Source organism: Pagrus pagrus (genome assembly GCF_965226575.1).
Source record: "Pagrus pagrus genome assembly, chromosome: 16".
Classification (NCBI taxonomy): domain Eukaryota; kingdom Metazoa; phylum Chordata; class Actinopteri; order Spariformes; family Sparidae; genus Pagrus; species Pagrus pagrus.
In genome coordinates this window covers 27,389,159-27,405,027 of record NC_140200.1, presented here as the reverse complement: position 1 = coordinate 27,405,027, position 15,869 = coordinate 27,389,159, and the positions used below count along the sequence as shown (strand labels likewise).

The 15,869-nt window shown below is 40.4% G+C and overlaps 1 protein-coding gene across 4 annotated transcripts in view; it reads left to right on the top strand.

The window, feature by feature from the left end:
* Positions 1 to 15,869, top strand: part of epha7 (eph receptor A7) — a 94,372-nt gene that overhangs the window by 32,414 nt on the left and 46,089 nt on the right. For all 4 annotated transcript variants that reach the window (XM_084378366.1, XM_084378365.1, XM_084378364.1 and 1 more), the window contains exon 5: positions 512 to 847. In XM_084378366.1, coding sequence (XP_084234492.1) covers positions 512 to 847 — 336 coding nt within the window. The remainder of the gene's footprint in view (positions 1 to 511; positions 848 to 15,869) is intronic.

The following is a 15,869-nucleotide window of genomic DNA, read 5'->3' as shown; positions in this document are numbered from 1 at the left end:
GTTCTTTAATGTTTTTGAATGTGATAACTAGACAATTTAAGTGCACCTACCTGTAAACTGAAAAACCCCAACTCTGTAAAATCTCGTAATCAAATGTATTTCATAGTGTAAAGGATGGTGATGGAGCATTGAGGGTTAATAGGTGGGTTAGAAGAGTACGCTGTCCCGGTAATTCATAAAAACAGTGACATAAAAACAGTGTTGCATGAAATCATCCTCCCTTTGAAACTCTGGGCTACACTCCTTGATTTCACAGCCTTCTAAGACTGACCTTGGTTCCTGCCAGAGCTCACTTCCTTTCAGTGTACCTGTACTTTTTTTCTGGGATCTGAGTCTTATTATAATTGAGTGTGAGTGCTTGGCTCTAGGGCTGGAGCTGGCATGTCCTATAGTGTTTTTTTCTCTGAGAGAACAGTGAAAGCACAGATCCAGTCAATGCACACCCTTGGCTGTCACTTTCCTTGGCACCCAGTTATTTAATTCTGGCTTCCTACTTGTCCACCTCTGACAGGACCTCCCTCAGCGCCGCAGAACCTGGTCTACAACATCAACCAGACCACTGTTAGCCTGGAATGGAGCCCGCCAGCTGACACGGGTGGCCGCAACGATGTCACCTACAGGGTTATATGCAGGCGTTGCAGCTGGGAACCCGAAGAGTGTGTTCCATGTGGGCCCAATGTGGGATACTCTCCCGCACAGTCAGGATTAGTGGACACTTACGTGACGATCATGGACCTGCTGGCCCACGCCAACTACACTTTCGAGGTGGAGGCTGTCAATGGGGTGTCAGACCTGAGCCGCACACAGAGGCTGTTTGCTGCAGTTAGCATCGCTACTGGCCAAGCAGGTAAGGACTCCTCCATCAAACACTTATTATAGATGATCATTTTGATTTACACTTGGAAAGTTTCTCTACAATGTTTTTGTGTGAGGTAAAAGTGCTTTTTGGTTGACTTGCTATGGGAGGGGAAGTTACATCTTCTGAACTATTCTGGATGTTTGCAAATTTCTTAAAAAAAAATAGTGTGTCTAACATTTTGGGAAATACAGCCTATGATAGCATACAGATTGGGAGCAGGAGGAAACAACTTTCCTTGCTATTTTTTATGTTCAGAAATACAGCAGCACCTCTAACGCTCACTTGGTAACACTTTGTATCTTGTTTGTTTAGATCTAATAGTTACCACTGACAGGAACATGCTAACAGTGACAAGCAGTGCTCGAGCCAGATGCTAAACTGTGAGCAGCATTTAACAGAGCAAAATATTAGTTTTCTTCCATTTCTATTTAATAATTGAACATACAAGTTACAATATATTAATTAGCAATCCTTAGAAGTATTAGCATTTTCAAAGCTAGGCTAACCATATTATTAGTTTTGTACTTATGTAACACACTTAATGCCCACAGGTCATGGGGTTGAATCTTTGGCAGAAAGTGAACATGTTCTATTTCTATTTCCATAAATGAACCAGTTTTTTAAAGGCTGAGCTCACAGCAGTCTATGCACAGCCCCAGTCTATCCCCCTTTGCTCCAGTTGAGAGAGCATTAGACATTAGGAACATGGCGATTGGCAGTTTAATTTTGAAACCCTCTCATATGCAAACTACGGTAATGATTTTCCATTAGCATTAATGACCATAGTCGGATATGATCCATAATATATCCAGTATGCATATTACTTAGATTAATTTAATGTGTATATCAGCACCATAGTGGCAAACATTATTAGCTTAGCAATGATGCAGACTCCCAGTGGTACCTAAAGAGCTAGTACTGTATTTGCAGCTTAGTCTCAAGGGAATCACCCATAATTAAAATGCTGTATTTTGCAGTGACAAACTCTGAAGCCTTTTTTATTCATTATTTCTATGGATCCACCCAACAAGATTCCTCTTTCATGCTTGAGCATCCATGAAATACAGTTGGCCCAAAGAGTGTTCTGACTATAGTGATTCAAAGAAGGCTGCTGCATATAGCTGGGTGTATAACCTCTCTCTCTGGCAAACTACACCTGCCCTCTGCCTTGTGATGGCCAGTCATGTCCTGCTACTTTTACATCATCTTCATAGTGGTTTAGTCACTCACATAGAAACATACCTCTCTATTGGGTTAGGGTTAGAGAGAGAGAGAGAGAGAGAGGCATTGAATTGAATGGATGTGTGCAGGATGTAGTGTTGGGGGTGATGTATTTCGTGATGCTGGGTTTGTGACAGAGACACGCGCTGGAATGTGCCGAGGGGTTGTCAGGCCAAGGACACGAGGATGGTGGGAAGAGGACGACCTGCAGGAAAAACCCGGAAAAAACAATTAACACATGCTCTTTTAGAGTCGCTCATAATTATACGTGGCATGTTGACAACAGACAATTACTCAGTTAACCCGGTGGAATATTTTGCCATTAGCGATTGTGAAAGAGAGTGGCGTGCTTGGCCAAGATGGTGTCATGTTTATTATTTCGAGTAAGTGGCACCATTTAACATGTGATAACACTATAATCAGTAGAATTGGCCCAGATGGATCAGGTTGCAGATAATTTTTTGGATGAATTCCCTTTAGTGTGGATATCTTATAGTTTGTATCAATCATCAATATCTCTACATTTGTTAAATTTTATTTCAATAATTACAAAGATGCCTTGATTTCACGGTTGCAGGGTATCAGGATGGACTAGTCTTTGAAAGATTACAGACCATGATGTAATACTAAAATACCTCTTTGAAACCCAGACTAGTCAAATTCCTTCTGCGGCTCTTTAAGGCAGGTTGACCCACTCCATCTGTTTAATGGTAGGGCAGCTCTGGGACAGAATAATAACTTTATCTGAATGCTGAAATTACTGAAGCAATGAAACAAATACATGAATGTGCAGAGGAATAGTCACACATTTGTTATGGTTGTCATGACTAATTGCCTTTACCTATATGACTCTTTCCTCGTCAGTTTGGTTTCAATTAGGGACAAAAACTACTTTGTTACGTGTGACAAAAAAATCTTAAGCTTTTTGTGGAACTTTTAAGCTGTATCTAACAGAATTCACCGTGAAACTACAGTCAAAACTCAGCAGGGATGAGCCAGCACTTGACACAAATGAGTATCAGATAATGTACTTTTCACAAGTAAGATTATCCTCTTCCTTAAATATGTCATTTTCTGTACTCCTGATGAAGGAAAATCCTAGCTGACTGACGTTTATCAATTCAAATTTCTAAAAAAACTGGTTAAGCCCCTCCCACTCCGAGCACAGATACAGTTACAGATTATGGTGTACTCTCTAGGTTTCGGCTGGCGTGCCACTCAATAGTCAGAATAAGGTTTATATTGACGGTCAGTGATGGGTCTCTCTTGTTTCCCATTTGCTGCGGGGCTCAATGTCCTGCTCACTGGACCCTCACTGTGTCCAGCGCTCTCTGGGCAGTTAGGGAATGCTTGAGCGCCTTGTAATTGGAACATCGGAGCTTCCTAAAACAATCGGTCCTTCCTGAGCAAGCATGCAGCACCACTCATTAGAGAATGACTGCATTATTTAAGCTTTTATGGCTCATCATTCAGAATTGATTAACCTTTGTGTGGTGAGGTGCTGAAGCACTGTAGCACTGAAAGAACCTTAAAAAAGGGAAGCCCTCTCCTCCATCCCTTCCCATTTCGACCTCCTGCATGATAATCAGGATGAACATAGGCTCTGAGCTGGGGACTCGGGGAATGAACACGCAGTGTGTGAATGCAGATGGTGATCCATCTGATGAGGAATTCACACCTCCCCTAATTACACCAAAGGAAATGTCTGAAGCAAGGCTGGAACTACACAAGGTGCTGAGTGCTTATTGTTCCCAGAAACCTAATTACCTCTCAGCTCTGTCTTAAATGAGTTTAAGTAGAGGCTGCAAGTTCCTAAGCTTGATTTCTCCAGCTCCATCCTTGCAGCCGTTGAATAGAAATTTCGTCATGTTGAGGATTTTCGCTGCCTTCACCATAGCTGTATGCTGGAAGTTAAGAGTGTGTTTCAATCAGCACTCCATTGTAAGTCAACAGCGTCACAGAACCGCCCTTGGAGGCCCTAGGAGGCCCTCCGTGCCTTAGCTTTCCTCAAGCACACTTGTAAACAAGGCCTTTTGTTCTTCCAGCACACTTGTGAGTGGGCACTGCTCATAGAGTAACCATTAATATTTATTCAAGCGGATGTTCACATCTCTGAGCCAGAAAAATCACTGTGGAGAAGGGCACAGAAATAGGATTTGAAATTAGTAATGGGAAAGACTACAGGACCTGTGTGTGTGTGTGTGTGTGTGTGTGTGGGTGTACACATTCAGCTTGAGACCATCGAAATGGGGTTTTGGTGCGATCAGTAAGAGGTACAAACAATAAAATGAGTAAAAGGTGGAGCTAGTGGAAATTGATTTTAATGTTGACTGCTTGTGTTAGCCAGCAGCACAAAGCTGTTACTCTCAGATAGCAACTTTTATAATAGTTGAGCTGTGCTCAAGTATTCACAGGCTCCATGGGTGAGTCAGAGCAGAAAACAGGGGGTGTGACTTAGGCGGATGCATTATTTAGACTGTGGTGAGTTTGACTAGAAATGCCTCAGAATGCCACGGACGTCATTCCAAAACCTCTGAATAGATAAAGACGTTGTTTCAAATCTTACATCTGTGTTTGTGTAAAGCCCTTCTGACACATGGAATATGTAACATTGCTGACTATATCTCTCTGTTAAAATATTGACAAGGTTTCCAATAACAACATTTTCATCATTGCAGGACATTTATAGAAAGAACCACAATGCTCTCACAACATTTTGAACCTATTACACAAGAGGGAGCATAGAGGAGTCTTTTATCATATCTCACAGACAGCATCAATGTTGGATTATGAAATGGATTTGCCAGTGAAGCCTTAAAGAACAACTTAATACCCTGTTTTAGCTGCAACATGGCCCCTTCACAAATTCAAAAAATGCCTACACTATCGCTACAACCAACCACACCCTTCCCTTTGGCACTCTGCATATTTTAAAGGACCAGTGTGAAGGATTTAGTGGCATCTTATGGTGAGCGTGTTGATTGCAACCAATTCATCACCTCTCCCCTCACCCCTCCCTTTCGAAGCATGTAGGGGAACCTACGGTGGCCGCGAAAAAGGCATACTGCCCTCTCTAGAGCCAGTGTTTGGTTTGTCTGTTCAGGTCTACTATACAAACTAGAGCTTGACTGATAAATCAGTTGGCCGATATTATCGATTGATATTGGCCTATCACAGATATGTCGGTATGGCTGTATACAAAATGCGGCAATATGAAAACAATTTATTTTGATTTAGATTATAATGCAGAAAAGGAGATGCTTAGGATAATTTATAATTATTTCTTTCCCAGTGAAGTTTATGTTATAAAGCCATATTACGTTAATTGTTAGATGTTGACCTCTAGTGGCTGTAGTTATTATTACACTAGCAAAGGAGGATGTCAGGCAAAGTGGTATAAAAAGCAATGGGTTAGGGTCAGCATAGGGAGGAGTTCGGGTGGATGAATGGGTCCAGAAACACACAACTTTCACCCAAAAAACTGTCCTTTGTGTCCAGTGTGAAACCTTAAGTCATTTTACACAACACAGTGCAACGTAACATAACTTTGAGTTACATATTGTAGGTATTTTAACTGAAACCATGATGTTTTCGTAAACCTAACTAAGTAGTTTTGTGCCTAAACCTAACCAAACTGTGATGGTTTGACGACCGTCCCTTACGCTTGTCGTTGGTACACTGCAACAATTAAGCTGTTATGCTTAATCAGCCTATTCAGTCATTTATGTATGAGGATGTGTTGGACTATACACTGATGACCAATCATGATGAATGTTATATTGCATTTCTGCCAGTAGGTCCTTCTAAATTCTACACAATGGTCCCTTAAGGTTGCCGTCATGACTTGTCTGTTAAACAGTTACTTGGGTGCTTATTCAGACATGAAACCAACATGGAAAAACACCATCTTGTGTACACAATGAGTTGAATGTCTACATAGTTTAGACTCAGTTTGACTAGATTGTCTCTGAATGCCAAGAATTCCATGGCTGTCATTCCAAAACGTGCATGACTAAACACACATGATAAGATAGGAGTCATTATATTACATTTGAAGGCTTTGTGTAAGATACAGTTATCTCACATATTTTCAAAATCAGCCAACAAAGTTATCTTTGGTATTTATTTTTAGCCATTCTTCGCTTCATTTGTTGTGCAACACTGTGTGAATGTACGATGATGTTTCAGTCCCCCTCAAGTACAAACCTACTTAAACATTCAAAGATAACAACAGGCTATTCCCTTCAGTACAGTATCTCAATGCAGAAGGAAAAAAAGAGGCGAATAAGAATGTAAGCTAAGCATCTCACTTTGATCTGAAAAGCCTTGGTGCCCTTGCATTGTGTGAGAATCAAATATTCCCATTTTGTTTGGTTGCTTCACTGTCCTCCAGCAGTTTAGTGTCTGGAGTTCAGAAAGGAAGATAGCCTTGAGTTTGATCGTATTTTACCTCTACGAAAAAGATGATCATCAAAATATTAAATGTTCAGGGGTGCAAATTGATACCCCAGCTCCTCAGTGGTAATCAATATGGCCACTTTATTGACACTTTATAACCCCTAAATGGAAATTGTTCGGTGCATTTGTGAAAGTAACACTTGGGGAACAATAAGGGCATTGATTTATCCCTTTTTGTGTTCTAATCTGCCATGGTGGCCTTAAACAGAAGGATTGATTGATTCTGAGCAGTCCCCACTGACCAGTGCCAGCCAGTGTAATTTTCTAGTTAAGCGGATCCTCCTTTGTAGCATTTGTCCCCGGTTTTACGTTACCTGGGAGCCCATTCTTTTCATCGCCCCCCCGCTCCACATGCTCGCAGTAATTTGATGAGAGCTGGGCAAAGCAGTAAGATTCAACAGCTGCAATAAAACTGTGGTGGTCTCAGAGCAGCAGCTCGGAGCACTTAACCTGTAGCTTTTCTGTAAATGCCTCCTGATTTGTCTGTCACCCAATCCGTCAGCAATGAATAATTTTCATGGAAGGTGCACTTTAATTACTTTCCCATTTAAATGGCATTATCGTGGCCTATCTAGGTAATTAATCTCACCAAGTATCCTGTTTCAGCCTTTTATTGCTGGCAGACGAGCTCCCTAAATCCCCCCGAATCTGCCCTGCTTGAATGAGCCCTCCCTCATGGAAGCTGGCGTTGCCTCTTTCCCCTTCACTTGGTCCCTATCGCAGCCATTGGACAGTCCTTTCTCTTGGTGCAGGAAGCCTGTCAGAGGAACGGGCTGTTTCACTGCCTTGGAAAGGCAGACTGCATGCAGGGCTGTAGTTGAGAATAGGCCTTCTCTAGTAGGCTACAGGATTAAGCTGGGTTCAGACAGGACGCGGAAGCGCCGCGATTAGCTGCGAAGTGCCGAGGAGCGGAGCCATTTTCGTTTTCGCCGCCCATGTTAATCAATGGTGTTGTTCACATAGGAAGCGTTGCGGCGCTCTGCTCCACTGCTGGTGCGCCGTGCAGCGATCGTTTCGGCATCTGGTCTAATTTCTCCACGTGCCGTGGCCGAATGAGTCAAGCTTGGCAGGAAGTCAGACAAAGCAACAACGAGAGAATCTGGTCGATTTTCAAAATGAAACAAATTTCAAAATAAAACTATTTTCAACACCCCGATTGACAGAAAAATGCTTTTTATGCGGTTATTTACTTACCCATGATTAAAAACAGCTCCAAGTGTGACTACAGAACAGCCGAGGAGCAGAGACGCTTGCCAACCGGTGCGGAGAAATTTGCGTCTGGTGTGAACAGAAGGGCTGTGGCTTGTGCGAGAATTTCTGAGCGCAGCGCTTCCGCTTCCTGTCTGAACCTGGCGTTAGAGGGCTGATAGCTGCAAATGGCCGATATACTGTGTCGATATTCAGCATCTTTAATTATCGACAGGTTGTATGAAAAGACTGAAATCAACAATGAATGCATCCTAGCGCATGTTTGTGTGCATACATCTTCCTCTGTGCCATGGTTGTTTAAAAACGTATTTAGCTTTTTGTTAAAAAACTAAAAGACATCAACTGTACTGAGTGACATGTTCCTTCATCACCATGAATACACAGTTTATTTTAACTCGATCTCACAGACACATCCTGCTGTCATAAATACTCAGAAGAACACCAAATGTGTATCATTCTGCCACTAACAATAGTAAAGTCACCCACACGTTAAGGAAGTCAGAAAGTATTGAGAGACAGATTGAAAAATTATTGATTTGGGTTTTATAATGGGGAGCTGTTGACAATAAGGAACATGTAAAGTAATTCCATGACCATTTTTATGTCTTCGATGTTAAAATCCTACAGCTGTACTCCAAATACTTTCTTAGTTATGAATTTGGGCCTCAACGCCTGTTGTTGCGTTGAGTACAACTAAAATCTCATGAAATTAATTAAGTTAATCACATTATTTTTTCAAGAAAATCCATGACATGGATGGGGGGGAGGGGGCTGACACACACACACACATATACACACACAAAAACACGCACGTACATACACACAAAAATCTTGTTTGCAAAATTGATAGTTTGGCCTCTGGTTGGTGAATGTAATAAAAGCCCAGTATTGAGTGTGTGGGTCAAACATGGATATGTTTGAAATTTTGTTCCATCATATATTCAAAATGGTGGAGGGAAGAGGAGATGCCTCTGGAATAAATCCTTTTAGTCCCAAAAACCAGACAGCTAAAAAATATTTTCAACCATAAAGAAATACTTTAAAAAAAAAATATTTAACTATTATTTAAATAGCAAGATTATAGGGTCTTGATCAAAATATGACCATTTGATCTAAATATGCTACCAAGAGGCAGAATATACCCTTTACCTAACTCCTTCAAAATAACATATATTGAAAAAAAAGTTTTTACTTGTTGAAGAGTTAAAATAAACACAAAAATTACTTTGTGATTTAATAATTCAAGCATTAAAGAGATATAAAGCATATATAATAGGTATAGAGCGTTAATGTAGATCACAGGCATGCAGCTTCTGCCACAGCGCTGTACTAGAGCCTGCATCATGTAACTAAATATTCCAGAGAATCAGAAAAAGGGGAGTCAGCATCCAGTTGTGGACCAAATGAAAAGCAAGACATCAGCAAAAACTGTCTTAAGATTGAAGACGTGCAGTTAAAACACTCACATGCAAAGAAATAGCTGTAGGTCTTTGTTCCTTTGTTCCAACAGCTGGTGGTTGTACTGGTGTTCTACTGGTACTCACTCAGATCTCAGGTTTAAATGAGAGAAAGAGTTCAAACCGACATTAAAATTACATCAAAGAACTTGATGAATCCAGGTTATAAAGTTTCGTAGTCCAACTATACATTAACTCTACCTCAACGGATGTATTTACAGTAGTAGTAGTAGTACTTAGTACATACATAGTTTTACCGTTATTATTATGATTGCAACCCCAGCACCTCTTCATTAATTTTCTGTGACTCTTTGTATTTTATGTGGATCATTTTTGTTTGTTTCCACAGAAGCTCTGTCTCCCACCCTGTTTGTTTGTGTTTGGATGCAGTGTTATTAATTTGGAACATTTGCAGAGAGCGATATTATTTCATTCTGAAAACTGTCTGAAAAGTTGCAACATTTTGATGTTTGGGGCTCAGCTGGGAATATGTGGAAGTTGAAAAGGGAGCGCTGATTCACATTCAACTTTATCCTATAGGCTGTGTTCCCCTGGAGCAGACTCACACACGTCTTTAATTATTCAGACCTCTGCGAGGCAACAGAAAGAGATTGAGGCAGTGTTTTTTTTTGTTCTGTTTTTTTGTTTTTTCTGGCAGTCAGTCTGGTGTTTACCTTCCACATAGAAAGTCAGCTTCTCAGTCGGACCTTTACCTTCCTAAAATCACTTGTTTCCTTCATGGATGTCAGCCGCTCTCATTTATCAGCCGAGACATTTGACAACTCATTTTCTGCAGAAGTTGGCCACTAAACAAGTTTCCCTGAGCATTGTTGCACTTATCACAAAATACACACACACAAATATAATATCCCCCAAATGTTGATATCATAAACCCCTTGTGTAAATAAATAAGGATGTCTCTGCAGGAAGCTCAGGCACTGAAGTATTTGACTAGACTCCGCTGCATGTTTACATGTTGGCGACAGGCTGGCTGAATGGTCAGAGTGACAGTCTGATGAGGTGAAGGTTGCAAGTTCACCTCACAGATCTTTCTGTTGATTTGTCTGAAAGCAAGACATCCATTCTGTCTCTAGAAGTCACTCTGGGTGAAATGATAAACCAGAATTACATGTGCAAAGCTATCAGTGTCGGCAAGGCCAAACACAGTGGTGAAATAAACTCAATGAGAATGCTACTCAGAACTATGGAGGCCCATTTCTGCTAAAGAAAAAAAAAAACTTAAGTCAGCCTTGATTGAAATAATAAATAAATAAAAAGAACACCATGGTGAATCATAATTATGGGATATAAAGGCAAAAATTTGAGACTAAAAGTTGCAAATTCTGAGATAAATTTATGAGATAGAAATCTCTTTATATCTCAGTTTTTAACTCTTTATCTTGTAAGTATGACTTTTTATCCCATAATTATGAGTTGTATCTCATAATGTCAACTTTTTATCTCATAATTTTGACTTTCAATTCCATAATTATGATTTTTATCTCATTATGACTTAATATGGGGATAATTATTTCATCAAGCATAGTTTTCATCTTTTTTCCTTTAACTGGCAGCAATGAGCTGAACACAGAAGACAAAGCTGTGAAAGATTCAATTAGTCGTCTACCCTTGTAATACTGTATGTGGTATTACATTTTAGTGGAACGACAATTCCTCTTCAAATTACTGGTATCTATTGTAAAATAATAATGGCATTTAAATGTCAGAATCGAGCCTTTAGCTATGAAAGGTTTTGCAGTTTCCTGGAAATTCCAACCACAAAAGGGGGCAACTGTTGGTCAAGTTACCAGGGAGAGACAAGAGACACTGTTTCTGGAAAAATAAGATGTCATTTTTCACAGCTTAGATGACCACAAACAAAATTCCATTTGCCTGTATTGTATAGGGGTGAAAGTAGAAATGTATCTGCGATATCTTTAACAAACTTAACAAACTTAAACAAACAGCAATGTATGTTGTTTATTTCTAAGGCTCTATGACGGCACTACCAAGTTACCTCTGCTACTAGTAGAAATGAAATACAGTAATCACAATGTCACAGAGCATTTTAACTTCAGTTGTACCTCCTGTTCACACTGAACTTGGCAAAAGTGTATTCAGATGCTGTGCTGCATACAAATGGAACGAGCTCCAACAATATATCATGTTACTTTCTCTTATTTCACTGGAGCATTATAAAAGGTTGTACTTTGATTTTTGTAATCACATCTGTAATATATTTTGCAGTGACACTTATCATTTTTTTTCCTTTATTGTGAAAATGTATGTGTATCAGTGAATTATCCACGTGTATTTCTAAGCTTTAAAAGTATATTTTCATCTTCGTACATAAGACATACCAATCTCAATAAGAAGACCTCTTTGAAGTATGAAATTGAAGTAAGTGAATAAATGAAGTAAATAAATAGAACTTTAAAATAAAACAAAATATTTGAATAAACTGCTTTTTTATGTAATTTGGATGAACCAACCAGTGGTTTTTAAATGAGCTTGCTTTTGTAAAGAAGCATCAATTGACCTTGATAAAAGAGCAACGGACTGATACATTTTCCACTCTTTTATTTTTTTTTCATGTATATGTAATAGTCCATGAACAGATTAAGGTATGAGCACATGAGCCCTCTATGCCTCCCTGCCACCACCACAGGCTGACACATCACGAGCAGAGAGCAGTCGCTCAGTGAAATTACAGACCTGAGGGGTAGTTGATGAGAAATGTCACTGTCGACAAAAATGGAACTCTAATATATTCCATCTCAGGTTTGTTGGACACTTATTAATGTCTCTCAGTGAGTGCCACTAATTAAGGTAGTCAGTCTGCTGCGGCAGATGAAGCGTGGGACAAATAACAGTGTGACCTGAGAACAAAAGAGATGCGATGAGAATATACATATTTAACAGTGCTGTGAAGCACCCAGCACACACAGACACACACACACACACACACACACACACACACACACACACACACATTGTTCTCGAGTTGAGCAACAAAGTCCTCATTGTGGCGGAGCAACACACCCGATCATTCATCATCTGTCTTTAAATGCAGATGATTTTTTAAACTGCTTGTGACAAAGTTTCATTTCTGGAAAATATCATTTCTACAAACAAAATAATAACAATAAAGGAGGTTGGAAGCCAGAAGCTTTTTTGCTGCCAGGCATAATAAATCAGAAAAATGCATCAGGTGCAAAAACAAACAAAAATAACAACCAGGGATGGGCTATAATAATCGCTTATCGAAGCAACACTGTGTAAGAGGAGGAATGTGTTCTTTTCTTTCAACAGTTACAAAAGAAAACTTAAATTCATAGGCAATATACTCTGGGTTGTTTCTGCTACAGCCTTAAAGGAAAAGTTATCTTCATTATCTTCTCACCCCCATGCCAATGGAAGACCCTTCAAATGTGTTGATCACCAAGTAATCAACAGGTTATTTTTTTGTATTGATAATATTGGTTGCAGTGTTACAGCCAATGAAAAATAATCAGTCAACAGCCTTGTTTTCCTCCCTGAAAAGTTCTAGCTGAAAAGTGAACTTCAGCTTCCATATTTAAAGTTGCCCTGTGTGTTTTCAAGCGTTGACCGGTCAGTGAAGGCAGCTGGCTTTGGCTCTGGAATGCAGCAGCTCTCTGTTTACTGCCCACGGGTGACTGTAAGGCCTCAGTAAACACCAAAATACTTTCTTTCCTTCGCTCTCTTTATCTACTCACTCACTTCCACTCCCTCTCCACTCTCATATACATTCAATCAAATACACACAAACACACACAGACACACACACACTGACACATGCACACATACCATACACACCCTGTCAGCATGCACCTGTGACTCCCAGAGCCTCTCTTTATATGGAACACATGCTCGGGAATGTCACGGCCCTGGCTGCAAATGGCTCGGGCACTTTGCAATAGAGCCATTCGAGTGTTTCATTTCCTGCCGAAGGAGTTAAAAGGACTTCCAAGGGTAATAAAAGCCAAGCGGGGTTGCATGCCGTAGGTGCCCAATAGCAGTGAATTCCCCCTACTGGACAAAATACACACACACACCCACACACACACACGCACACACAAAACACACACAGAACAGCAGCAATCCCCAGTCAATAGCTAAACTTTGATCGTTGTATCCTGTAGGCGATGGTATTTTGTCTGGTGGTGCAGAGGGATTGTTTGGAGACCACAGAGTGTTAGCATGTTAGCCAGAGTAAAAACATTTCATCTATCTCACACTGGAAACAGCCACATCTGCCTGAGCCTGCATTTATCAAAGTAAAATTTTAGAATAAAGTGAAAGATGGAATAAAAATCCTTCATCCTGTTAATCATTTATTGTTGTGCTATAGAACAGTATTACATCGACACAAACTCTGCTGTTGTCACTCTTGCTTTCTGTGCTACTCCCAGGAGTTGGTGGAGGCCATTGATAACCTTGCTTCTGAGACACATTTTGGAAGGATTGGACAATGAAGCATTGGCCTGGATAACAAATATGTTATCTGAATGTGTGGTTTGCTACTGGATGTATTAAAGAGTTCAGGCAAATAGGATTAATCCTAATACTTCAAAGGATAAGTTCACCCAAAACATTCTGTATATATCTGCCTCACAGCGAAACAGTTTTGCAGCATTCTCAGAGTAAGTCAGAGTAATTAAAACATAAAGATGGAACATGATGTCAGGTGTATTAAGTAAGTGTTGAACATTTATATTGATTTCTAGCACTTTGACAGAGCATGACCTGGAATGTGTTTGCTAGAACCCGTTCTCTTCCTTCCCGAGGTCTATGAAATGGTTAATGGTTGAGGAATTGGCACAGGTTTGCGTTGCATAACATGGTTGTGCACTGTGGTTGCAGGTTGTGTGAGGATTTTTTGGGGGTCTGCGAGCATTACTCACTGGTGCTTTGTGAGATGAAAGAATCGGGCTAGATTGACAGCTCGGCTTTTTTCTGTCTTCCATTGTCTCATCAGCACACTGTCTCCTGCAGTGAGGAAAACTAATTATGTCTTCAACCCCCTGCTTCAACCCCCTCCCCTTTTATTCAGATCATCACACTTGGAAATCATAATGAGTTTGTGGCAGACCACTTTGGCTTTGGAAAAAGGAAAGGGAAAAAAAAAATCCAGAGTCCATTTGCCTCCACTCAAACAGGCCGCTGGCAATTATGGACAACCTTTTGACCCACCAAAGCTGTCGCCTTGAATTCTTTCAGGGCCCGACCATGACTTAGTTTAGTCCTGCACACCTGCTAGCTTCCTCAGCTGTACTTCTAATGCTTTAAACCAGTGCAAAACCTTTGTGTTATCAAAGGAGAGGGAGTGTGTGACAACCATCTGGTAGGCTGCTTTTAATTATTTGATATAAAACAACAGTAAAAAGATTATGGCAGCCGAGCATCCAAAAGGACACTGGTATTGGGTGTGGAGCAGATGGGCTTCACATCTGGACTAGAGGAAGTTAGTGAGGGCGTAAGGGATGCTGTGACAAGGTAACACGGCCAAGAGCTTTTACATAGTCTCTCAGTCCCTTTGTATCAGATGATCTCCTTCACCCGTCCGTCCTCTCTGCTCACTCTGCTGCATCCTTGGACAGCTGTGACAAAGAGTTAGTGGGTCTGACTGAAGCACAGTCTTGCTGTGAAAAAAATGATTGCCCATTTAACCTTGTGATTTCAGAGATTGTTGGCAAAAAGTACAACGCATTCAAGCTGGAAATAGATCAGTTACCTTCAGAGAAACAGCTTGCAGGCAAGTGGGTGTGGAGAAAGGCATGTTTTTAGGAAACAGATTATTTGCTTCTATCAGTTAGAAGAAAAAGTGTGCACTTCTTTCTTTGTGAAAAAGAAGTGTAGTTTGCAAAGTTATTTTGGTATGTTTTGAGTTGTTTTATCTTGTTTTACCTCAGTCAAAGACTTCCTATATTTCCCAGATTGCTTCGTTACCACCTCAGTACCAAAAAAAAAGCAACAAGCCCTGGCCCAAACATGTGAATTTTGTCTGCCTTCACACCTCTAATTCATCCACATTTTTGCTGTGTTTCCATGGTGGGTGGCTGTTATCACTGTTTTTCTTGCCATTGCACTCTCTGGAACTAAGCAGCCAGTGTCTGTCATCAAGTAATGGGACTGAGAAGAGCTATTCTTCTGTGAGAACCGTGTATTCTCTGAAGAAAGATTACATCTAAATGAAAGTTGGAAGAGCTTGTTTCCTTAGAGACCAAGCTAATTAAATTTGTAAATTCCCCCCAAATCATCTCCCTATCACGCTGGTGACTCGCTGTCGAGTGCTGCCAAAAACTATGTCACAATGTGTTAAGACCAGTGTACATTGGCAGTAGATGTCTAGATGAGAGATGAAATGAGAGGCCTGCAGAGACCCCTGTGTTTTCAACAGGTTTGGCTTTTTTGTATAAACACTTCTCAGGAAGAGAGATAATCACTTATTAATGTCATGACGTGATTTGATTTTGTCTACTATGCAGAATTAAATTACATCTAGCTTGCAAGATTCAGTGACTTAATGCATCGACTGGATGTATTTCAGCATTATGGGCTTGTTAATCTGACATATTGCTGATAACAACCTCGGCTTTCTGGCTGAAATTAAATTGCAGTTGATAACAGGAGATGAATTCAGT